This window comes from Acomys minous (assembly GCF_964271855.1).
Source record: "Acomys minous genome assembly, chromosome: 5".
Classification (NCBI taxonomy): Eukaryota; Metazoa; Chordata; class Mammalia; order Rodentia; family Muridae; genus Acomys; species Acomys minous.
The window spans coordinates 16,635,106-16,660,615 of NC_140494.1; the positions used below are offsets into that span (position 1 = coordinate 16,635,106).

General features: G+C 41.0%; 1 protein-coding gene across 1 annotated transcript in view; it reads right to left on the reverse strand.

Moving 5' to 3' along the window:
- Positions 1–25,510, reverse strand: part of CUBN (cubilin) — a 211,352-nt gene that overhangs the window by 68,406 nt on the left and 117,436 nt on the right. The window contains exons 32-41 of the mRNA XM_084783727.1: positions 20,017–20,176; positions 18,127–18,240; positions 15,433–15,543; positions 13,825–13,953; positions 12,822–12,954; positions 8,475–8,680; positions 6,795–6,979; positions 5,469–5,661; positions 5,042–5,242; positions 1,769–1,915 (exon numbers count right to left, since the gene is read on the reverse strand). Coding sequence (XP_084639853.1) covers positions 1,769–1,915; positions 5,042–5,242; positions 5,469–5,661; positions 6,795–6,979; positions 8,475–8,680; positions 12,822–12,954; positions 13,825–13,953; positions 15,433–15,543; positions 18,127–18,240; positions 20,017–20,176 — 1,579 coding nt within the window. The remainder of the gene's footprint in view (positions 1–1,768; positions 1,916–5,041; positions 5,243–5,468; positions 5,662–6,794; positions 6,980–8,474; positions 8,681–12,821; positions 12,955–13,824; positions 13,954–15,432; positions 15,544–18,126; positions 18,241–20,016; positions 20,177–25,510) is intronic.

The following is a 25,510-nucleotide window of genomic DNA, read 5'->3' on the forward strand; positions in this document are numbered from 1 at the left end:
AAGATCTGAGCCAGAGGTAAGGCCACTTACTTTAACACAAGCTGACTTTACAGAGGTAGAAGACATGTTAAAAACAAATGTATACTATGTGAAATAGCAGTAAGTCAAATAAAGAAAAATAAGGTGTGAGGGAGAAACATATTCTGCTGCTGGGGAAGTTAGAGAGGTAACAACTGAGCAGAGACCTGGATGGAGAAAAGGAATCAAACCAGGTGAGGTTGGGAAAGAAAAAACATAGCAATAGAGAAACTAGTGCAAAAACTTGATATAGCGAGAGAAGCATCATGGGCCAATGATGGATGAGGCAGCACAAACAATTAAAAATGTAGCTTAGTGAGGTTATATAGGAAGCAGATGACTTATTCTGTGTAAGAAGGCTTTAGAGACCATCTGTGTATCTGTCACCTATCTGTCTATATATCTATATATCTACCAATCTATCAGCCATCTACCTATCTATCAATCATTATCTATCTATCTATCTATCTATCTATCATCTATCTATCTTCTATCTATCTATCTTCTATCTATCTATCTAACACCTATCTATCAATCATCTATTATCTATCTATCTGTCATCTATTGTCTATCTATCATCTATCTGTCACCATTTATCTGTCTGTTTGTCCATCTAGTTGATGAGACGGGTTATATCTGTATTAGACATGAGGAGCTGTGGAAAGAGAGTGATAAAGCAGGCCGTAAGTTGTCATTTTCAGGTACTAGGCAGCCAACCATCAAGTGAATGCAGAAATGTCACACATGTTAAATTGCAGAGGCAGACATGTGATTTAGCTCCAATTCCCAAGCCTGCTCTCTTTACCCCTGCACAGCCTGCTTCCACTGAGTGTAAGGTAGATTGTTTTCCTTTGATTGCTCCATTATTTATAAAGGCTACATATAAACAGGGAAGGAAATACTAGATTAATTTTAATATTAGGTTAAGAATCCACCATGACCATTTTTCAGTATTCCACAGACAATTTAATGTCAACCTAGCTTGTTTTCAAAATTATCATTAGATGTCACATGCTGTCGGGTTCTGAAGAGTCTCAATGATGTAGCACATTAGATCCTTTCATATATCGCACATGTTCTCTGACTAATAAGTTTGTATTCCAAGAAAAACCAGCTCCTTCTATCATACTCCAGTAGATTGATTTTAACCAAAGTCTTCACGACAGTGTCCCCTGTGTCTTCCTTCTTGGAGACAGCATGTGTCTATAGTTCCTTCGATGAGAACGATGTGGATTGCCTTCCAGTTCTAAGCCTTAGCTAGGGTGAAAGCCATTTTAAAGATCGTTTGTGTGTCTACCACGAGCACCCCTGCTACGGAAGTGAGAGGTGCCATTCAGATGCCTGAGTGAAGAGATACTCTTGGACAACTAGACAGGGCTGGTTTGTGTGAGAACTTAGTTCCTGGCACCATGACATAGCAGGTACCTGTGTATTTTTATTTATAATTTGTGTCTTAGCATGACAGAATGTGGAGACAAGAAGGGAAAGGAGAGAAGAGAGGGGCAGAGAGCGTGAGGGGAAGAGGAAAGGGGAGCCAATAGAAGGAGGATGAGGAGGGGAGGGGAGAGGTCAGGATAGAAGACAGAAGAGGAGGGGATGGAAGAAGAGGGGAGAAGGAAGTCATTAAAAGAAAAGACAGAAAGAATTGATAGAAGGTTGAATAGGAGAGAGGAGGAAAGGGGAGAAGAAGAAAGGAGAAATGAGAGAGGAGAGAGGAGGAGACTGAGTGGCAAATCTTTGGTGTTCTTACTCTTGTGAACCGAGGCGTTGAAGCCTCCTCTAATGAAGCTAAAGTCTGAGGTGAAGTGGATGTACATGTACTCTCCTGTTGACCGGATGGGACCAGGAATGTCTCTGCCACACAGGACGGCCAGCTGCTGGTCTAAGTTACTGGCTCCTGTGACAAAAGAAGACAAATGTCAATACAAAAAAATACAGTCTTAAGCATCCACTCCGCCATAGGTGCAGCCTAGCTAAAACTCCTCACATGTTTTCCTCAGAACACCTAAGTTCCCAGGAGATAGAAGGGTTCTCAATAAGAGGGATAGCCAGCTCCACGTCATTCTGCCTCAGTGTGCCATGCTCTGCTTGACATTTTCTTAACCTTTTCAGTAAAAATCTTCAGGCAAGTCTCCCTGTCTTCCTAAAACTGGCTGCCAGTTCTTTGTGGTACTAAAACTCAGAAAGGGACGATGTGAGGTTGGAAAAGACTCAAGGACCATGTTTATGTGAGTGGCAGTTAAAGGCTCTGATCTCAGCTACTCTGATGGCTGAAGGGCAAATATCTGAGGGAGAGAGAAAGGCTGGCTCAGCCTCAGAGCTGGGCTCATCTTTAGAAGTCATTCATCAGAGGGGTGGAAAGCTTTATATGACCATTTCCTCCACCTCACAGATTTTTTTTTAATTTGAAATATTTTGTTTTGGAGTGTGATACAAGGTCTACAGTTATGTAGAAGGTGAGAAAAGATGGTTTCAGCAAATGTGGCCCCCAGAAAGAGACACAAAGGGAAGTCAGGCCATGGTGCATCCCCCTTTTCTCTTGCTTCTTTTGTATATAAGTTTTTATCAAAGCAACTGTCAACCTTACTCCTATCTCTAAAGGGGCAGTAAGTCTGAGAACCATAAACATCAGGTTTAGAAGATAGCTTGTTGACTCCTCAGGCTAGCCCAATTGTCTTAGAGATATGGAAATTGGTATTAAAATTATAAATCTGGCATTTATTGAGCAGTTACTATGAACCCCTTTATGTGCCTTACACATGGCTTCTACTTTTTTCTTCCCAAAGACAGTTATATAGGTATTATCATAGTTAGAAAAATGTTTTAGAGGGACCCAAGTTTAGCTATCATATTTAAGGGCATAGAAGTCAACAGTGACTGTAACCCTAGGTACCCCAAACTTACTCTATATGATGATATGTCTGATGGGACTACAAAAATGAATTCCTGATTGATTTATGTTTGCTTTGAAACAGGGTCACCTTGAACTCGCAAAGATGAAAAAGATGAACTTGAACTTTTGACCTACCTACCTCCACTTCCCGAGTGCTAAGATTACAAGTGTACTTGGTACTAGGAATTGAACCAAGGGCTTCTTGGATACTAGAAAAGCACCCTATCAACTAACCTATATTCCAGGCCAAAATTAGTGGCTTCTGATAAAATTCCCATCCTCGGTTCTCTGTTCTTTTTCCCTTCTCCCTCCATTTCTTTCTTCCTTCCTTTCTTTGCTTTGCCTTCTTTGAGAAATAATTTTCCTATGCCCAGGATAGTTCTATGAAATGTGTTTCTAAATGTCTAGTATATAAAATTTGATATACATTGTCTGAAGAGAGTGATTCAGTTTTAAACAATAAAAAAGGAATCCTAACTGGCAGACTGACTCTGACTTATTTTCCAAGATTGCTGCTTCCTGGGCTGCTCGACACTGCTCATAGCTACCCTATGGCCAAGTGCCAAGGACTCAAGAGGACTGACCAATTGTACATGGCATCTGTCACTGTTTTGTGGTCAATAAACTTCAGATATTTGCTTCAGAATGCCATACATGCCTACTAATCAGAGGCAAAATAACTAGTGGGGCAAAAATCCAAATAAATAAAATAATGAGGAAGTAAAATTTAATTCTAAAGAATTTTAACACAATGTAAGTGGACAAAATACCAAACAGCCAGCAGAGGCACTGTATACAGACTTTTTCAACTATTAAATACACAGACAAAGAAGGAATGCAGCTCTAAGCCAGCTAATCATGCTCGTGAATAAAATATGCATTTGATACCCTTCTGATCTAAAATACTTTTGTTGTTTTCGCACAAAGCACTATTTCTGAGCTCTTTAAACTTGCCCTATGAGCAAGAAAATGGATAAAATGTGTCATCAGTGTTTACCTATGTAAGGTAAAGCTTAAAGGATTCCAAATTATGTATCTTAAAAATTCTTGGACTTCAGTTAGAATTTTACATTTATTGCCTTTTCAGATACTTATAAAAAGCCACTGGGGGAGAAAGACTGTCAGGAGCAGCATTCATCTGTTCCACAGATGATAAAACAGGCTTGTACAAGTCATTCAGAAGAAAGGGAGTGGACCCCAGAGTCCCAGCTTCCAAGACAAGTTACTTGAAGAGACAAAAGGCAACTCAATAGATGGTGAGTTTTAAAGAACAAGCAAGCTACTCCATTGATGCAGCTCCATCCTGAAGATTTCTAAAAGGTTTCAACTATATTGGGAACACTCAGAATTGTGTGGACCAGGGTTCCTCTCCTAAATAACATTTAAAAAAAATAAAATTTAGCATCTACAGGGATGTCTTGATGTCAGAAAAGGGCAGTATTCCAGACATGTGCTGAAAAGCAACTGTTCAGAGCACAACAGGTGGATCATGGCATCATATTGACAGGATTGACTGTACCCAGTCTCTATAGACAGGGATTTACAGCCCCAGCAAGTGGTGTTTCTCACTGAGGGGTTTTGTAGGGATGGGAATCTAAGAATACCATTACTTGAGTATGACGATCAAACATCTCTGCTTATACTGATAATCTACACTTCCAGCAAGTTCCCGGGTGATGTTGACATTGCTGTTCTAGGAGCCCCTCAATGGCTCTAACGTCTTTTTGTACTTAGCCCATGCAGAGTGTGAAGGGCAACTATATGTATATTGTATAGTCTCACTCTTCATGCCTCTCCACCACTGTAAGGCAAACTCACAACACATTTATTCTACCTCCAGTCTCAGGGGATGAGGAGAAATATATACAGGACCTATCTTGGACAGTTTTTTTGTTTTTTTCACTTGTATCTTATAGCCATAGGTACAAATGCCAATGTCTATTTTCATTGTGTCAATAAAATTTTAGCATAGCCTAGAAATCCAGACTTATTTCTCCTATGTGATGGCTTCACTGTTACAGCATATATGAAATTCTATACAAAGTGTATGGAGCTAGTACACATGCATAACGACAGCTGAGTGTAACTGTGCACCAGAGTTTAAACAATGATTTCAACAATGTTTCTTACCATCTTTTATCACCAGCTTGTCAAAGGCACATGATGGCGGCGGCGATTTGATGTCCATGGAGAGAATGTTCAGTTCCACAGTAGAACCAGGAGCGTGAATGACCCATACACAGTTAGCATAGTTATCGTAGCTCCCAGGCCAGCCCGGGGAGAAAAAGAAGACTGGGGTGTCTCCTGTCACCACATACCCTCCACAAGCACCTGCAGCATGGAAAGCAGCGTCTTTAGGCACTTGTCCTAAGAAATGCTTCAAAGTGGCTGCGTCTCAGGCTGAGAGATAGTACACAGTCGAAAGCTCCTCCTTCTCTTCCAGAAGACCCAAGTTGTGTTCCCAATACCTGTGGCAGGCAGCTCACAAGCATGCACACACATGCAGATACACACACCACACTAGTCCTAGAAAGACCCAATACAATAGCAAACACACCTGTAGCAATGGTAGGAACAATTCTATTAGAAACATCTACTGCAAACCACTCCAGAAGGAATCCCTTCCCTGAGATGGAAATATCAGAAGTAAATTCGAATGTCAGAGAGTTTCTACTGGAGCTAAAGGATTCCAGCTGGGTACCACAGTAAGTGCCAATCAGGTGGGAGTGAGTGTCAAATCCATCATAAATCTGCATGTAAGAAAACACAGGAAAGCATTGTAACTAGGCAAGTACATATACTTTCTTCATTAAAAGAGAATTTTAAAGGATAGTTTGTATTTTATGATTTTATCAGAGTAGAAAGAATATAAAGAAAATACTTTATTTCAGTTTAGAACAGAAATTCACATTAAATATAGTATTATAAATAATTTAAGGTGTTCCATATAGCTTTGGTGCAGACTTATCCTAAAAAACATGCTATAGCTTACTCAGTGGCTTATAGTCAAATCTGTGTGTGGGAAAGTACAACCTATCATGAAGATGTTCATACTCTATGAGAGATGAGTTAATAACAAGGAAAAATCATAGCTGATGGGGCTCTGCACAGCCAAAATACTTAGTTAATCTATCTGTCTGAAAATATTAGGTTACCTATTTAGAGATATATTTTATGAGTTTTCAGATAATTGTAAACAAATTCATTGTAATTATTATAAAACCTTCTCTTGGACTTATTTTTTTCAAATTATGTTACAATTATTTCCATGCCTATTGGGTGATGGTCATGCCATGAGTCATTGGGTTCTAGTCCGCGCTCTGAGATTCCAAGAAGAGCGATTGGACTGTGGTCTTTGGGGCCACCATAATTTCTCATTTGTATTTTCTTATTTTATACACTCTTTCAGGTTTCAAGGTTCAAACATTAGAACAAACAGATGACTTTCTCTCTTGGCAAGTCTGCTAAATCAGAGTTGGCACTATGCCTCCTTCCTCTCTTTCCACCATAACACTGGAACTTCCACCTATAGTAAAAACATCTCTTAATAAATGCCTTCCTCACCTCAAGAAAAATAGCAAAGCAAGACAAGCAAATAAGCGAACAAAGAGGATTCCAGGATGGGAGGTAGAAAAACCACATAAGTACAGTGAATAGGCATGTTTAGGCAAAGGCGATAATGTTTAAAACTCATATGATATAGAATAGAAAATAACTAATATTATACAAGAATTACTTTTGTATAAATGAGGCAGCTGTTATGATATGGTAGGACCACAACATATGTCTTTTATTTGTTTGAATAGGTATGAATTTGGCTTTGTTTTTGACAAGAGTAGCCATCAATATATATATATACATCCCTCTCATGAAAGAAAGTCACCTTTAATTTGTCGTAATAGCAGTTTGATGTCCATTCTATGCCCATCTCCAAGATTCTGCCATGGATAACCTGCGATGCATTCACGTTTACTGTCCATCTATAATTGGAGTTATGGGGGTAATATCCAGGCCACAAAGGAGATGCGATTTTCCCATGAGTTCCCACAATATTATCATTGCCGAATACTAGGAGGGAAAACAGAATTATAAGTCAGATCTATTTAGAATTGTTCTTTAATCAGATGAAAAAAAAAAGAAAAGAAAACCAAAAAGAACAAAAACAAAGGGCAAGACTGTTGGAAAGGATGGACTTTTAATTGACTGGAATTTTTTTCTGACCACTGAAAGAAGTACAGCTTTGCTTTTAGTTTTCTGAGCTTTTGGCTCCTGAAGAAGTACGACTCTTGAGTGGAATTCTATCTCCTTAGAAGGCTGCAGGGTATGAAAGAAAGGTAACACTCCCCATGTCAAAAGGATTTCCCAGACACCAGGGAACTTGAGGAGCAAGGGGCACCATCTCACATCTGAATTGTATTTTACCAATTTTGCTTTGTTTTATGGGAGAAAGGATTTTTTTAAATTCTAAAGATCATAATGAGTGAGTTAATCCAGAAGCAGAAAAACTCAAATGGTATATACTCACTTATAATTGAACACTAGCCCAAGGGGCATGTCCCATGAAAGTCTTCACTTACCAGGAAATTAGGAAAGATGTGAGGACATCCTATTGGGACTGTAGGTGAGAGAAGCATGGGATAATGGGGAAATAGAAGGATCCAGAGGGTCCTAGAAACCTATAAGAAGAACATTATGACGGGAGGATCTGGGCCCAGGGGTCCTGCTCAAACTATGGCACCAACCAAGGACAATACATGCAATAAACATTGAACCCCTACCCAGGTCTAGGCAATGGACAGGACATTCTCCACAGTTGAGTGGAGAGTGGGGACTGACTTCACAAGAACTCTGGTGCTCCATATTTGACCGCGCTCCCTTGATGGGGAGGTCCAATGGCACTCAGAGGAAGGATGACTTGATACCCTATGATCATATAGAGGGGGAGGAGGTCCCCCTCAGTCACAGACATAGTGGAGGGGAACAGGGTGAAAGCGGGAGGGAGGGAGGAATGGGAGGATGCAAGGGATGGGATAACAATTGAGATGTAATATGAATAATTTAAATTTTAAAAGGTTAAAAAAATTATATTTTAGAATCAACACATAGAATTGCTAATCATGGAAAAACTTGTTAGAGAATAAAATGATAAATATTTTATCTGTACTGGAAAAATAACCCAGGTTTTATCTGAATGCTTAAGCCAATCCCGAAATAATTCTAAAGGTCTAAATTTGAAAAATGCATTTAAAAGACCAAGTGAAACATGTCTGATAGAACTTTATCTGCCTGAACTATATTAAAAGGCTCATTTGCACAGTATCATAAACATTAATAGCAGGTGGAAATTGGAACCTAAAAGGAGTGCTGAAAGCATTAAGTACACTTCCTCTTTCCATCAGTGAGCCATCCACAAATGATTTCTTTCTGGTAGATTTTTCTTTAATCTTGAAAAAGAAGGCAGAATGTAGGGTTATTCTTAATTAATACACTACTGAAACTTTTATCATCACTCCTTGTTTCTAGGGTACATTATTGAAGCCATTATGGAAACAAACCATCTTACTATTATTGAACCTGGCCTGGAAGCCCATGCCACTGCCTGATCCATCAGAGACAAACTTGATCCACAGAATATGCCCCTTGATAGATGAATAATTGGCAGGAAGGGAGTTTCCACAGTATCGTCCCACTAAGTGGCCCGTGGCATTTCCTTCTCGGATTTCCACCGAATCCTTGTTACAGTTTAGTGAGTTCTCCAAATGGAAGGATCTGATTTGGAAACAAACAAACAAACAAAAAGTTACAAAGCAAATCGACAGAATACATATGAGAGTATCCTGATTCCAATCCAGGGAATCCAAACCCCTCTTCTGGCTCCCATGGGCCAAAGCAATTCAATGCTGAGAACGCTGGTACAATAGCTGAATATCCCTCTGGAGTAAGAAAAAGAAATTCAATTTCTTTCTTTTTTAAAGTTTATTGAGACAGAGTTTCTTGTCTTGCCTTTTCTGTCTGGGACTTGCTTTGTAGACCAGCCTGGCCTCGAACTCACAGCGATCACCTGCCTCTGCTTCCCAAGTGCTGGGATTACAGACATGGCCACCATGCTCTTCTCTCCATTTCTTTCTTTATGTGCTGAAGTTAATTTAGCATTTTCCATATATGTGTTCAAATATATGAAATATAAACAGAATAGACTATCTTTGGAATTTTGAGACAAGCAAATGTAAAACAGTTCTATCTATAAGATAAACAGTACAGGGCTGAAGAGATGCCTCAGAGGTTAAGAGCACTGATTGCTCTTCCCCAAAGGTCCTAAGTTCAATTCCGAGCAACCACATGGTCCACAACAATCTATAATGAGATCTGGTGTCCTCTTCTCGTGTGCAGGTGTACATGCAGACACAACATTGTATACATAATAAATAAATCTTTAAAAAAAAGATAAACAGTACAATCAGGCTCAATTTGATTATGCTTAATGTTACCCCCAATGTGAAACAGGCCAAAATCGTTTCATTCTGCTTCTGAGAAAAGAGAAAAGTGAATCTTCTCTCTCATCTCAGAAGATGAATCCATCAACTTACTCTGAAAGCATTCTACTAAGGCAGGCAGTGTGATCCAGCAACCCAATCACAGGAAAGTTCTTTTGAAATAAAGAATCTGGGCCCTCACATGCTTTGTGTGGGCATTTTTTCCTCTTACAGATTTTTTGCATATATATATGTTTCTAATTTTGTTTTTATGGGTTTTCTGTGTGTGTGAATGTGAGTGTGCCAGATTCTGTGTTTCTTGTGCTTTTCCTTTGGCTCTTTGTTGTTGTTGTTGCTGCTGGTGGTGGTGGTGGTGGTGTGTGTACTATTCTGGTTTGTTTGTTTTTATTTTATGTCATCTTCTTTTTATAATTAGTATTATGATTTTATGTGACTGTATTTCTAATGGTTTGGATTTGGGTGGGTGGGGAAGAGGAGATGCCCTGAGAGGAGCTAGGGGAGGGGAAACCATAAGCAGAATATATTGTGTGAAAATTATATTTTCAATTAAAAAACAAAATAATTATATATTTAGGGGGAGGAGAATCTAGTTCTAAATGGCAAGTGAATCAGGGTGTTAACTAAAACTCAGGAGATCTGAATGCTCACAGAAATTCTGACCAGTGACCTAGGAGACTGCACAGTGAAAGTCTTTCCTAACTATCTCTGCCTTCCAGGGGAGAGCAGCAGGAGTTACCGTGGCGAGACTTACTAAAGTCAAAACAAACTTCTTATAAAAACTTTATTCTTGGAAGTCCTTGGTTTAGACTGGTACATTTTATAAGCAAATCTACCCTTTGGCTAAGATATGTCAGTAAGAAAAAAAAATGTGTAACAAAAATAGTGCACTTTCTGTGTCTCATTATCTTGTTTCTGTTCTGCTGGCAAAGTCAACCATTTCCTCAAAGCCCTCTGCTGGCTTTGTGTAATTTCTCTTCATTCCTTTGAATATTTGTTTTACAGAATAAATAGGTTTTATTTCTCTCCTCTCCTTTTTACTGCAATTCAGCCATAACTTATCCGTTTTTTTTTTTCTCCCTACTCAGTTTCACCACAGCATCCCTAATCTAAACCCTGTGTTTTGGAACGTGTGGTTCATGTGCTTCGCACACACCCCAGGGAAGAGCTTAGTACACATCTGGATGTAGTTTAGATCAGGCCAGAAATAACTCATGGGCCTTGCAGGAAGCCGTTCTCATTATCATTAACACACAGCAAAAGCAACCCGCATTCCACAAAAGCCACTTTAACAATAAAACTCAAGCAAGCAACACAAAAAGGGTCAAAGCAATGTCAAACAGGTGAGCCAGGGAACACCTCAGTCTCCAGGAGTTTTCTATCTAATAATCAGGACTTCCTGTCTGTCAGCTGGTGAAATGGACAACATTTGCTGTCCTTGTTTGCTTTCTGCTGCTGTGACTTATTTGGCTGTCCCTCACATGGAAAGGCCTGGGCAGGGGTTCTGCACAGGAACCCACAGGCAGAAACTGAAGCAAAGATCAAAAGGTAACACTGCTTACAGCTGTATGCCCAGGCTTACAGTCAGTTGTCTGTCTTCTACAGTTCTGGCCCACACTGGGCTAGAGCCTCCCACATAAATTAGCAATCAAGACAACGTTCTAAAGGCATACTCAGGCTAAACTTCTTTGAAATTCCCTCTTCCAAGTGTGTCAAGTACACACAAGGTAAGCGCCTATGCTCTAGTCCAGTGTGGGCCATGTGGGCTTGTTCCTGAAGCACCACACAAGATGCTTAAGCGTGAAAGAAATCACCTTCACGGAACACTGCTGTAGCATGGCCTTGGGTTATATATTTTAAATTTTAGTATTTTTAATCCTAACAGAGGCCCTTCAAATTTATTGTTGTCCCTGTAAGGGTGAAATGAATCTTTTGAGGTTTCTATTCAATAGCCTCTTGAAGTTGATTTATCAATAACTGTATCAAGAGCATATGTGTGGTAAATATCGCCAGTACCTAACCTAACTCCTGGCTCCATTGAACATCAGATGTGAACATACATGCAGTAGAGGCAGGCGGAAAAAGACCAAACAGAAAGGGCTCATGTAGTTGGCAAGTTGTGAGGTAAAACAAGCTATGTGGAGGACCTTGGACTTCATCACTCAGATGGGATAGCACTTCTCCATCGCTATCTGTAAGGCATCCCCACGGAAGGAGCCTACATCCTTTGTGTGCTCAGGGTGCTGATAAATATTTGTTGAATAGAAACACACATCATGGAGGATTATTATATGTATATTTGTGTAACTTATTACATGGTCTCAGTGAAAACAAAGACAAAGACAACCACAAACCTTCCCACATGGCAGTTTAAACTTGCATTGCCTTTCGAGTATAGAAAGAGTGTCTTTGCTTAGCACAATGTCACTTGCAATGCCACAATGTCACTGAGGAGGCATAGTCTGACTGATGGATCAAAGAAAAAAACTTGAAATATTTGAATTTGTCTTATTTTAAATCAGTTTTTTGAGCAGTTCCTGTTGCACAGGTGGGCATGCCTATGAGGAAGAGCCAGCAAACAAAGCTCAACATGGCAGAACTTAGCAGCCAGACATGGGCATGAATGCCTGCTATCCCTGCATGACAAGGTGAGGCAGGAGGATCACAAGCTTTAGGTCATTGTTGGCTATACACTGAGGACATGTGAAAAACAACAACAGCGACTAAGAATGATTTCCACCTGACCCCAATAACATGTACATGACTCATGACTTTGAACTCAAAATGGCAATTTAAATGCTAACATATCTTTAATAAATATTTTTGTTCATTATTTATTTTTCTATATACATCTATCTATCTATCTATCTATCTATCTATCTATCTATCTATCTATCTATCTATCTTTGAGACAGGTTCTCTCTATGTTGCCCTGGCTGTCCTGGAGCATGCTGTATAGACCAGGCCAGCTTCAGCTTCAAAGAAACCCACCTGCCTCTGCCTCTGAATGCTGGGATTAAAAGTGTGCACCACCACACCTGGCTGCCTGTGCATATTTCTTAAGTACCCATTATTAATTTGACTGGCCATTGGAACCTCGCTACTGAGGAATGAGACAATCTCATTTCACACGCCACGTGCTCTTTACACCTGCTTCTAGGAAATACTATTATTGCTCTTTAGTTTACTCTAACTACAAAAGCTCTCATTCACTCCAAATCCACAGTCCATGTTGCGAAAGGCTCAATGAGAAGCTTGAAAGCAGTTTGTTTTACAAAGGAACTTCTAACTTAAAAAATTAAGAGAAAAAACCATTTTAACTAGGTTTTTCTGTCTGATAGGGCAGGAAGGGTGGGTTGGAATAGGGTAAAGAAGTGGCCATGCTCAGACAACACATCCCATCTCTGAAAAGGACTTACAGAAAGGACAGCTGCAGCTGGTTGCCAGGGGAGCTGACAATGTTCCAGACACATTCCATATTAGGTTGGTAGTCATCTGGGTAGCCAGGGCTGTTGAAGATGCCATCAGCCATGTGGAAGGTTCCACCACATGCTGGAAGGCAAAAGAAACAAAGGGAATTTCAGAGCAAAGATCAAATGAAGGACACCACAAGAAACAAGAGGAAGGGCATTAGAGTCAGAATCTGCAATGAAGGACAAAGCACTTCATTGCACATTAAGAATTGATATGTGAATGCTGAAAAGAGAAAACCATGAACTTCACAGTGTGGTGGGACAGAGGGGACTCTTTTCTAAAAGCCTTTCTCCCTGTGAACTAGAACTTGAGGTAATACAAGACTTGTTTTTAATCTTGGTTTTTATGGCCAGGATAAACTTCAACCCTTGCCAGCAGAGAAGGTACTTTTCCCTGGCTGCCAAGGAGAAGGCAACCCTGCAGCTTTTCCCTCAGGGGAGAGCGCTGAAACACTCTCTACACTTTATCTGTCACAGCCCCTCCTGGCCAGGAACTGCAGTGCGTGCGGGATGGCACTTCTCTCCCTTCCTGCTCAGGCATCTCATGTGACAGTGGACCCGTCAACACCCAGACCTACTTGTCCCCACCACCAAGACCAGGCGGCAGAAGAATAACCATGAGGCTATGCATCCGTAAGAGTTTCCATCACACTGGCAGTCACAGAGTGAGCCCCTTAGCAAACATGCCCCTGTGACGCTAGAGAACAGGTCTCCAACATGACAAGGTTTAGCTAAAAGGCAGCAAGGTTTCCAGTTGACTCCCCTTGCTCCTAGACCTCATGGCTGTCAGAATTTACACAACACTGAATTAAAAAGAAGGCACAGGGAAAATTTCAAGAAAGGAGCTCCCAATGTTACATGAAAAGAGTCCCAAATAGCAAACCAAAGATTTCCATCACATGTGTGCTAACCCTGCGGTAATCTGTTGGCGTTAATGCCTCTCTCTTACCCGATGCTGATGCAGAAAAGATGGCGCGAAAACCCTCTAAACTGCCCAAAGAATCGGAGACAAACCTCAGTGTCAGGGCACTGCCAAATGATCTGATGGGATAAGGCATGGAGGTACCACAGTAACGGCCTAAAGGATGAAAAGAATGACAAGGAGGTGAGTAATGGCATGGCAGGGGCTAGGCATCTTTTTACCAGGCACACACAAGAAAGCCCAACAAGAACCACTTTGCTTGAGAAAATGCCTGACCACTAAAGATGAATGCCAGATACAAGCATAGCTGGGATGATTTATAACCTGAAATTAAAAAAAACAAAACAAAACAGTAGGAAGACAGAGGGAAAGTTGATGTAACCAGATTCCAAACGTAACTCAAGCAAAAGTTTCCAACCTGGTAGGGATGGGATAATAATGCACCTGCAACCCCAGCCCCCAATCCCAGGGAAGAGCTGATGATGGATTCAATGTCTGGCTTGGCGTTTACTAGCTATGTAACCCAACACAAGTAACTTGAGTGCTCTGTGACTCAGTTTCCCCACATGAAGAGGGTGATATATTGGAAATAATTAAATCTATGTCATAAGGATATAGACTGAGGTACCATTTATAAAGTACTTAAAACAGCACTCCACAGGAGGTAGCTGGGTAAGAGTGTGTGTTATATAATACATCCTTGTCTTTGGTCCGATGTGAATGGATTAATATCTCAGACAATACAATCAGGGGTGTGCCTAGAGCTCATTCTTTGCCCATCTTTCTCTCAGGCTCCATTCTGGGTACAGGAATAAGCAGTGAGCAAAGCAGTCTTCTCTGACAGAGCTTGTCCTCTGCCATGAAGACACTTCCATGGCAAAGGTTCATGGAGAAAGATCACTTCACCTGAGCCTATTTTGTCTGAATCATTTTAAGACTATATCCCACACATTTTAACCTTATTGGGATGATTAGTACAAAAACTAGTGGACTTTTAATAAGCCAAGTGATTAATTTTAAAATCTTTTTCTTCCACTGGAGATGGCAGAAACATTTCCAATGAAATATAAAACCACTTTAAAGTGCTGACCAGGAATTCCTGAAAGAATTCTACCTATTGCTGGAATAGCCTTTGTTCCACTACTGCTTCAGATTGTAATTTAGAGTCTGTAACTTGTATTTTAGAAATAATTTAAAATATACAAACTATATTTCTGAACATAAACAAAGTGAGTTTCATGAGCCCCACATTATTATGCCGTCAGACCATCTGGTTATTCTGATGAGGCTCCTGATGATTATTGGAAACAGTATAACCTTAAAAGCCAACACCACCCCCACACAGAAAGAGAGAGAGACAGACAGACAGACCGACAGACAAAGACACACACATAAAGCACAAAGAAAGACACACTCAGAGACACAAAGAAAGACACAAACACACACAGACACAGACAAGGACACACACAAAGAAACACACACATACATAGACACAGACAAAGACACACAAACACACATACACACAGATACAGACAGACAGACAGGCACACACACACACACACACACACACACACACACACACACACACACACACTTTACATGCCAAGACTACAAATGTAAATGATTCTCTGGTACCTTGGACAGGTGCATCATAGTCCTTGCCATCCAAAATTTCTACAAAGTCCTGTACACAATTTGTACTCCTTGGAAGTTGAAAGTGGGTAAAGGAGAGAGTAATATGATTAACTGTGAAAAAAAAAAAGGAGAAAGAGAGAAGCAAATTGGTTATTTAATAAAATACCAGCAAGAAGAACAGAGATTTTTGCCTCTGGTACTTCCAGATGAGGGTTTTCCAACAGGGAAGCAAGGAATGTGGCAGCTTTGCCCCAGTGGGGGTGGAGTGGGAGAAGTAAACAGAGATAAGGACTCAGCTTCATGCTAAAGGGCTTCCGCTGAAGAGTAACAGAATTGATGTTTGTGAAAATGGCTGTAGAATCTCAAATGCTAGTCATGGTGAATCAGGACTCTTGGGTAGGTTCACCCTTGGGACTTTGGGAAACGTCTTATTAGGAAATAGAATCTTAGGCTTGTTTTGTTTTGTTTATCAGCCATTGTTGTGTTTCTCTCATAAGCATTTTCCTCCCCAGATGAGTTTTCTTAGGTTCTGATTCCTTACATGCACTTGTACTGAAAAGCCTTCCTGTAGGGGAGATTAACATGGTTCCCAGGTGTGGGATGGGGAGCAGACTTGTGAGAAAGCAGATGTTTAACCACTTAGAAGTCGAACCACTTCATGGGGGAGCTTGGTTGTTGCCAGCTGAAAAACATCCTAGTACAGACTTTGACAGGAGATATATATATATATATATGAGCCCCTATTACGATGCTGGGCTTTTTGGGACTTCATATTGTTTGGCTGTTCATAGCTCCACTTGAAGACATTCCTAGAAAACTGCTCCAGGGAAGGCTTCAAGGCTTTGGGCTCTGGCTGAGGCTCTGGGTTCTGGTTGCTCCAGGTTTCAGCAGCAACTCTGGTGGAATTGCTGGTCTGCTGAAATCCTGCTGAGTATGCCAGGAGAATTGTTCCTAGGTACTGATACCTAGAAGGTTTCATTCTTGTTTTCCTTAATCTCCTTTCCCTCTTGTTTAGGGTAGTCTAGTCAGGTTGTAAGGGAGGTACATTTATTTAATAAGTTAATAATAAAGTATACTTGTTAAGGAAATTGAGCCTACACCTTCCTCCCTGGGCATGCCTCCTGGCACACTCCAGTTTATTCAGGGGTCAGAAGCAGTGCCCTACAGCTCTGAATCACCCATCAACAAAGCTTTGACTCACACAAGGAACAGCCAGTGCCTGAGTTAAAGTTCCCTTTTGTTGTCCTTTACAGTATCCCTAATCTTCATAATGGGACCTCTTCCTGCTGCTGTCCTTGTAGCCCTTAGATCTTTCATCTGGGTGTTTTTACGGCTCATTAGAAAATAATCAGTAGGAACAAAACTACTGGGCTCAATGCAGAGGGTTTTTCTTTATCTCTGGTTTGTTGGGGCTCCACCCTCTCCATCTTCAAAGGCTAAGGATTACGTCATTGGCTCCCACATCTCATGCATGGCCACAAAATACTATCAATTTATGAAAGTGTTGGATAATATTTGAGTCCAGCTCTTTTGCAAATTATTTTGTGCTGGGACTTCATTAGCCTAAGTGACTGCCCTATTTTCACAAGGTCATTAATTAGAGAGCCGAGAAGAGAACTTAATGGCTTTCCCACGTGGTGTCTTAAATCACAACTTCTTCCTGGAAGCCTTAAAGGAGGGCAGGGTTCGAATGACACTGGCTTCATAATGCGGCTTGGATTACTCTGTTTGGAGCCATTCTGCTGTGTCTGTAAGGGTTCTCTCATTTTCTCTGACTATTACCATGTCAAATAATAGAACTCGAAGATTCCAAAAAGAAAAGAAAGTAACCATTTATTGAGGGCCTCAAAGCCTGCACTAGGATTTCATAAATATACATATGGCAAGAAAGACCAGATTACATAATTAGTTTCCTCATTAGTGACCAATGGCTTGTGGCATTGTATCCTCCAACTATAAGATCTTTCTCCAATCTATATCCTCCTTACTCATGCATCATTCAGTACCCTCCATGCTCAGAAACACATGTCCAGAGCTCTCACTCTATTAATTACTTCTTCATAACCTCAATCTTGCATGCGGGCCAGCAAACAAGGATAGACACAGATACTGTTTCACAGCCCTGGGGGTCCAACCTAGGGTTTTGTGCATAATAGGTAGGTAAGTGTTCCAGATGCACATCCTCAATCCTTTGTGTGTTGGAAAGACAGGCACACAAAGACACCACTCTTGATTCATGTAGTGCTGTGGATCAAACCCAGAGCTTCAGTGGTGATGGGTGGTACTCAGTCCACCCAGGGCTTCAGTGGTGATGGGTGCTACTCAGTCCACTGAGCTATGCCCTCAGCTCCTCAGCCCTTGGCTTTCTCAGAGACAAGGTCTCCATATGTTACTCAGGCTGGCTTTGAACTTATTGTTGGGCCCAGGCTGGCATCTAAGTCATTAATTCATCTGCCTTAGCCTCCAGAATGCTAGAATCAGCATATTCAGCATTAAAATTTCTTTAAATTAGTATGAATCAGTTTTAAAATGCTTCCTTACTAGCCTAGAAAGTATTCTGGGAGCCAGGGCTTCCAAAAGAAGGGGCCAATCATCAAGTTGCTACCACTAAAGAGATGAGTGCAGCACTTACAGCCTTGCCTCCCAAAGGTACCACTTCCCTAGACTCCCCTCCTTTTTATTTTTGCTACTTACATGGAGGTTGAGCTTCAAGTATCCAGGTACAGTTTTGATTGTTTGGATATTTCTCAGGGAACAATGGAGAGGAGACAGTACCAGAAGAGTCAGTGATGATGTGTCCTCCGCACTCTGGGAAGCACAGACACACATGTCATATACCTTTGGTTTCTACCAACTAGATCAAACAATTATTAGACGAGGGAAAATGTAAATAAATTCGTATTTCTACAGCTCATACCAAGGAAGCTCTGCCAACGAAGCATCTCATAAATTATCAGATGATGAGAAAACACATTATATTTATATTAATTTTCAATTACAGAAAGTGGGGACGTGGCATAGAACTATATAATAAGTGGTTGTGAATTGTCTGACTCATTCAACTAATACCCTGGCTTTGATTCACTTACTCTGTTTACTCAAAAATTGTAAGGGGGATGATTTGTTTATCAAGTAACTTTCTTTTCTCTAGAAAACACTCAGGTTTTAAAGATGATTGCAACTTTACCGGAGAAGCCCATTGCCCTGTGGGAACAAGGGGGGAGAGCAGGTTGAGTCTCTGTCTCTAGAGGAGGCAGGGCTGAACCAGGGCTTGGAGCATGAGAGGAGTAGTGGAGTGGGTGGGCAGCCTGAGCAAAGACATGGGTGAACAGAAGGGCCATATCCATACAGTCTGGACCAAAGCATGAGAGGCTTAGGTAGTATTGGAGGCAGCCTACAAAAGGGTAGGACAGGTTGGGAGTGTGCTCCGCAGTCGGAGGGGCTTGGCTTTCACCTTCTAAGCCATACAGAGCGAAGACAGACATGAGGACTCTCAACGTAATCATTGTGTCTCATATGAGTTATTTGGGAGAAAGATGGAGTGAGGCTGGCAGAGTCTAAGGAGGCTGTTACAAAAGTTCAGATAGGAGCAAGAGGCAACTTTTACAGAAGCAACACTTCAAGGAATGTTAAATGTAAAAAAAAAAGTGTCAAGTACTGCTTGAAATCACAGAGAATGGTAGTGACACACTCCAGTGTCTTGCTCCAATGTCTCCACTGCACCTTTGGGAGGCTGGCTCAGAAATTGTTTCCATCCAGGACTACTTACTAATATGACACCTGCAAGTCTACTGATGTGGACATTAGCAGGAATATGCTGAGTAAGCAGGAGAACCGTATTTGAGGTGAGGCCAGTGAGGCACTTGCCCTTAAGGCTGCTGACAGCAGTTCAAGCCCTGAGATCCACAAGGTAAAAAGAGAGAACTGAGTCCTGTCATTGTCCTCTGACCTCTACATGTGCACCATGACACACACATAAATAAATACACGGCCTTCTTTTTAATTAAAAAATATTTCGAAGTAAATGATCTGCATTGTCCAGATAAGAATCACGGCCCCATTCAGACCTATTAACAACCACCGGATCTCTGCGTTTCTTCCACTGCTGATGGTTTGATAACGACTAACCTCTGAGCAAATCTAGTGAAAGGCAATGGGTGAAGAGGCTTGGAAAGAGGAAATTGAGAAGTGGACAAAAACAATAGAACACTATGGGATTCAGCAAAGAGGTAAACAAACGAGACTGTGGAGATGGAATCTGACTCTATAGTACAAACCAGTCTCAGAGTTGTGTGTCTCCACAGACAGGTGGTAGGTAAATTAATTAGGCTAACTCTTTTTTATGTATTACTGCTATTATACCATTAAACGTTATTATAAAACCACAGCACTTAAGAGATATACAGATCCTAAGACATAAGATACTTAAGGTAGATGAAGATAAGTAAACTACATGAACAGTTAGAGACTTCTGAGTCTTCCTATCTGAACATTTGCATATTAAGTTGGAAGCTGAGATCAGTTCCTGACATTTGGTGTCATTAGATGACTAAACAGGGCTTAGGTGGCCCACAGCTTACTTGCCTTGCCTGAATTGAGCTCTGAAGCCCCTGCTCTGTCTGGAAGATCCAGACTGGAACCTCACAAAGAGGGTGTTTCCTGAAGAAATGATGGAGTTAGGCGGCTGCTGTCTTCCACACACACTGGCGACACGGGTGTTTGCGGAGCTTGAGCCATCATACGTCTATAAAATGGAAGACAGACGACTGGTTCAATAATGCAAGTTAAATCTATGAGGCCCACAGTCTGTGGACTACCTGCATATCAATGAACCAGTAGAACATCCCACTGGCTGCGTCTGGAACAATCGGCCTTATTTCATTCTCTTGCTGTAGAGTTCCAGGGGCATATCTGAGTACTTGGTTATTTCTAGAGACACTATTAAGATTTCAGTGTGAGGTTTTGTGCTAACAGCACCATCACCTCTATAAGCTCTGACCCTCACACAGCCCTCCTGCCGCTCATGACTACCAGCTCACGGCAGCAGCGCGTACTGAAAATGCTTGATGCAAAGTTGAACACAAAACCAAAACACAACATTCTTGGAATCCTTTGTTCCTCAGAAGACCATGGACGACAAGCAAGAGAAATGGCAAGATTTTTCTAATACTTGAGTGGGGTGAGCCTTGTTTCAGAAATTCCCTCATTCAAAGACATCTATTAGGTTCCATGCCTGCCCAGCACCCTGCTGGAACTCCTCTGACCCACTTGTGCCAGTGCAGTGAAGTTTATATGGTTTGTACCCAAATCTCTACTGCACTATGTGAAATCAAGTTTCCTCATACGTTTGGTACTTACAGCAAACATGAGTTTTTTTTAGCACGTTTGTGTGTGAGCCAGGATAAAGGAGTCCCTTGTCGTTGCATGGCAATACTTGCTACTACTAAGTATACTGAGTGGATTTGTGCAATCACATGAATAAGATAGTAAAAGATTTAAATTCTCAGAGAGAGGGACCAGACTTTTACAGTGACAAATACAAAGTAAATGTGGCTTTAGTACTTCTTCCTCCTCCCTCTTTTATCATTTAATGTTCACATTTTAAATCCAAACATTCAATAGATGAAAATTTTTTCTGTTTTTTCTTTCTTTGTTTTTCTAAGACATGGTTTCTTTGTGTAGCCCTGGCAGAACTGGACTCACTCTATAGACCAGGCTGGACTCAAACTCACAGAGATCCACCTGCCTCTGCCTGTCCAACTACTGGGATTACAGCTGTGCACCACTACAAACAAACATTAACTGAAATTGAATTATATTCTTCTAGCCAATTCAAAATATGATTTTCAGTACTGCTCATTTGACCATTCACTTAGTCTCCATTCAGCCATAAACAGGACATTTGTGCTACACCTTTTCCCACCAGCTCAGAAAATATCCAGCAAGAGGAGGGCAGAGAAGATTGTAGAGTCAGAGGATAGGGAGGACTGCTGCTGAGCAGTGTCCTCTGGACAGAATTGGGTCTTTGCACCCATCAATGCACATAGCTGTGGTTGCCTGTATATCAGCTGTACACAGCTGTATACTGTACACTCACTAGTGTATGTATGGCACACCCTGTACTCAGCTGGTTACACTGTACACTCACTGGTGTATGCATGGCACACCCTGTACTCAGCTGGTTATACTGTACACTCACTGGTGTATGTATGGCACACCCTGTACTCAGCTGGTTACACTGTACACGCACTGGTGTATGTATGGCACACCCTGTGCTCAGCTGGTTACACTGTACACTCACTGGTGTATGTATGGCACACCCTGTACTCAGGTGGTTACACTGTACACGCACTGGTTTATGTATGGCACACCCTGTACTCAGCTGGTTACACTGTACACTCACTGGTGTATGCATGGCACACCCTGTACTCAGCTGGTTACACTGTACACTCACTGGCGTATGTATGGCACACCCTGTACTCAGCTGGTTATTGTCAGGTCCAGAAAAATTCCCTAAACTCCTAAATGCATTCCAAATATCCAGAATTGGGCCCAGCCTGGACTGTAGCAGAGTTCCTGGTGGTTAGGTAAAAGCCAGTATTCCTCAGGACCTTGAGAAGCAGGTTTCTGGTTCCTGTCTAGCAAAAGGAGTAATTTCCCTACCTCTGGCAGAAAGAATCCATGGATAACTGTGGCACCTTATAGCATATCAAAGCTCATGCTGGCCTCCAGATTTCCTCAGTATCACAGGTACCAGTGAGACATTTCAAAGTCCATGCTAGCATCCTAGCCCTTCTCACTTCCTCCTCCTTCTAAACTCCTTCCTGCTCAGGGCGTCCCTCCATGGCCCTCTGCCTGAGCTACTCATCCTCCTTATAACCCTGCTACCCCTGGTGTATTCTCTCTGTGCTCTGCTCCTGCTGCTCTCACTGTTTTCTCTTTCTCCCCTCACTTGTCTAGGTCTAGTCCACTAGCCATGTTCAGTCTGATTCTTTTTCTTTACTCCGGACTCTTGCAGTTGCCTCTGGCTGTTCTCTCTCTTATATCTACAATAAAAAAAATCTTTCCCTTTACCATATCATGGAACAGTCATCTTTCCAGTTTGTACAGTTATTATGCAAACAAACAATTGTCATAAAATTAAGGACGGTTTGGGAAGAGGGATGACTATAATCAAAATACGTTTTATATGTGAATGAAAATTTCAAAGTAAATAAATACTGTTTCCAGTTTTGTATGACTCCTTCTTTTAAATAAATATTAGCCAAAACAACATATAAGCAATCATAAACCTACCTCTTAATTGACTTAATTTTTAAACTCTGGCAAAGCACCAGACTCTACATAGTATACACTAATTCCCAAAAGAATAGAACTTTGAACTTTTTCCAAGTCCACACTTAAAAAGCAAAATGTTCTACTTTAATTTCTGCTGCTGTGATAAACTATCCTGACAAAAATAAGGAAGAAGGGGGTTTCTTTCAGTTTATAATTCCAGTTTACAGTCTATCCTGTGGGGAAGTCATGTCAGGAACCTCAAACAGCTAATCACACCACATTCAAGAAAACAGCAGAGAGAAATGGGCGAAATGAATGCATCAACAGTCTGTTCCTTACTTGTGCTCAGCTTGATTACTCGTATACAGTTCAGGACCTTTGCCTAGGGAATGTAGCCACCCAAAAGGGATATTGCCTGTGTCAATTAATTAGTTGAGTCAAATCTTCCATAAACATGCCCACAGGCCAACACAAATAGACAGTGCCTCTGGAGATCTCTTCCCAGGCCATTCTTGTCCTTGAACCCGAGTTCTGTCCCAACAGAATATCAAGTGTGTGTGTGTGTGTGTTGTAATTGTATAAGCTCACTATAAATGCTTCCTTAGGCTTCAATGACATGTGATTTCCTTTAAATAAATGAGACAAATGTGCTTGTTATGAAATTATGTCTCATCCAGCTAGTGAGCATGGATCTCCATTCATCAAATTCTATATTGCTCCTTTTTAAAACACTCTTGTGATAGCTGGCTTATTGTCATGTGCTTGTAACCCAACAATTTGGAGGACTGTAGTAGGAGAAAATAAAATTCACGCCCACCCTGGACTATACTAGTAAGATATTGGCTAAATAAATAAATAATTTATGCATACCTAATTACCATTCTGTAAAATTTCAAAGCTTTAGACTATCAATGAGAGAGTACTTTTAAACAGCATTTAAAATATCAATTCTACTTGAGAGTACTTTTAACATTTGCAATAGTAAGACAGTGTTCTCACACTTCAATTTTCAATTTGCAAAGTTGAAAGGAAACATTGCAAGAAAGAAAATATGAGACACTGTGTTCCCACTTATTTAATGATCTATGGCCATGAAACTATCAATATCCATGGCCCTTTATTTCTACTTAACTACCAAAGCAGAGCTAGCAAATTGCATCACCACTGGATGTATGTATAATATAACATACAATCCCTAAGTCTGTTGGCAAGACTAGGCTTAAGAATTGATTTTTTGACTTGCTCCTGCAGTATAAACACAAGACAAAACTCTCAACTTACTCTTTTCTTCTAGGTGACACTAATAAAATAAGACTTTTGAAGCTCAGTACACAAAAAAAAAAATGGCAACCATGTTCATGGGTTCCAACTAGCACAGTTGGAACTGTGGCAGGTCTGGAAACTGAGGCAGGTCTGGCTAAGTGGTAAATTTTTCCACGGGAAAGGACTGGGGATGTCATAAAAACCACAAGATTCTAGCACACATATTTAGTAAGCCAAAAATGAAACTGTATTGTATAAAAAGTACAGAACCTGGCACATAATAGCCAGTAAATGCTGGATGTAAAAATGTCTAGTATATGTCAGTTTATAGTGTCTAAGAAGAGGAGGCTGGTCTGAGACAGCCCCCAAGAAAAAGCTGACCTCTCCCTCATGAGGTGGATTATAAAAAACAAGGTAGGCTCAGCAGTAAGAAGGTCTGCACCAGGTGAGAGGTCAAGTGTGGCTGTTGTGAGGTCTCCTATGGCTGCTGTCATGCCAGGTTTTCTATATTCTGTGCCCAAGAGTGAGTGCCAGGGGTCACAGTCACAGGGCTTAGCCAACCCTACAGCTCGGCTCCCAGGTGCCCTTCTCTGGCACTGTGAGAGAAGGGGCAAGGATGAGGTAGGCCGAGGGCTTTGGGCTTGTCCCACAGCCGAGTATGTCAGACACTGGACTTCTTGCAATGTGTTAGTCTTTTCTACATCCCGAGCCCTAGCCAGAGACAAGAACTGAGCTAATAGATTAGGAATTTTCATGTTTAACATTTCAATAGCATGAAGTTTGAGTAAATGCCAGGTTAATGCATGCCCCTCCCATCCTACATCAAGTGGCATTAGGAAGAAAATCCTTCAAGTGAGAGACTGACATCCCTTCCTGATGGCATTTACAGTTCTGGGAGGAGGGGCCCTATGCTCAGTCTTACAGAACGGCAATTCAAGAAAACATAGTGGGAATCTTTTACATTACTGTACATGATGTATTTGTGTAAATATTCATTATTAATAAACTATAGGAGTTAGTGAATGTTGATAGCAGAATTTCTTTCAGAAGGAAAGATAACCTTACTTAGCAAAACATCTTTATAAGCTTTGATGTAGAGCCAAAATAATGGTGGTAATGTTTCCTTCCTTGGGGGACAAGTTGCTCCCTTTCCTGTGCTTCCTAATCATTGTTCAGCCATCTCTTCCGTGAAATGGAACTAATATTAGTCTTTATCATAGAGAGAACTAAAGGAGTAAAAAGAATTAAGAGTTTTCTTGGTATACTGTTGGCGTGTAACAGATAGATATTATATAGCATGGATCGTTGTAACAAAACATTTCACATCTCTCCTCTGTCTCCCAACCCAGTGGACCAACATGCTACATGCTGTCAGCTTTCTCAGATGCATCTTTTGATTTCATCTCTTCTCCTCATCCCCAGAGGCCTTAGTATTTGGATCTTGCTTGCCTTGATCACTTTTTTATGTCTTGGCTTTGTGTCATCTTTGAATTGAGTCTCCACACTACAATTGTGCCATGTGCTGTCTCTAAAGTGT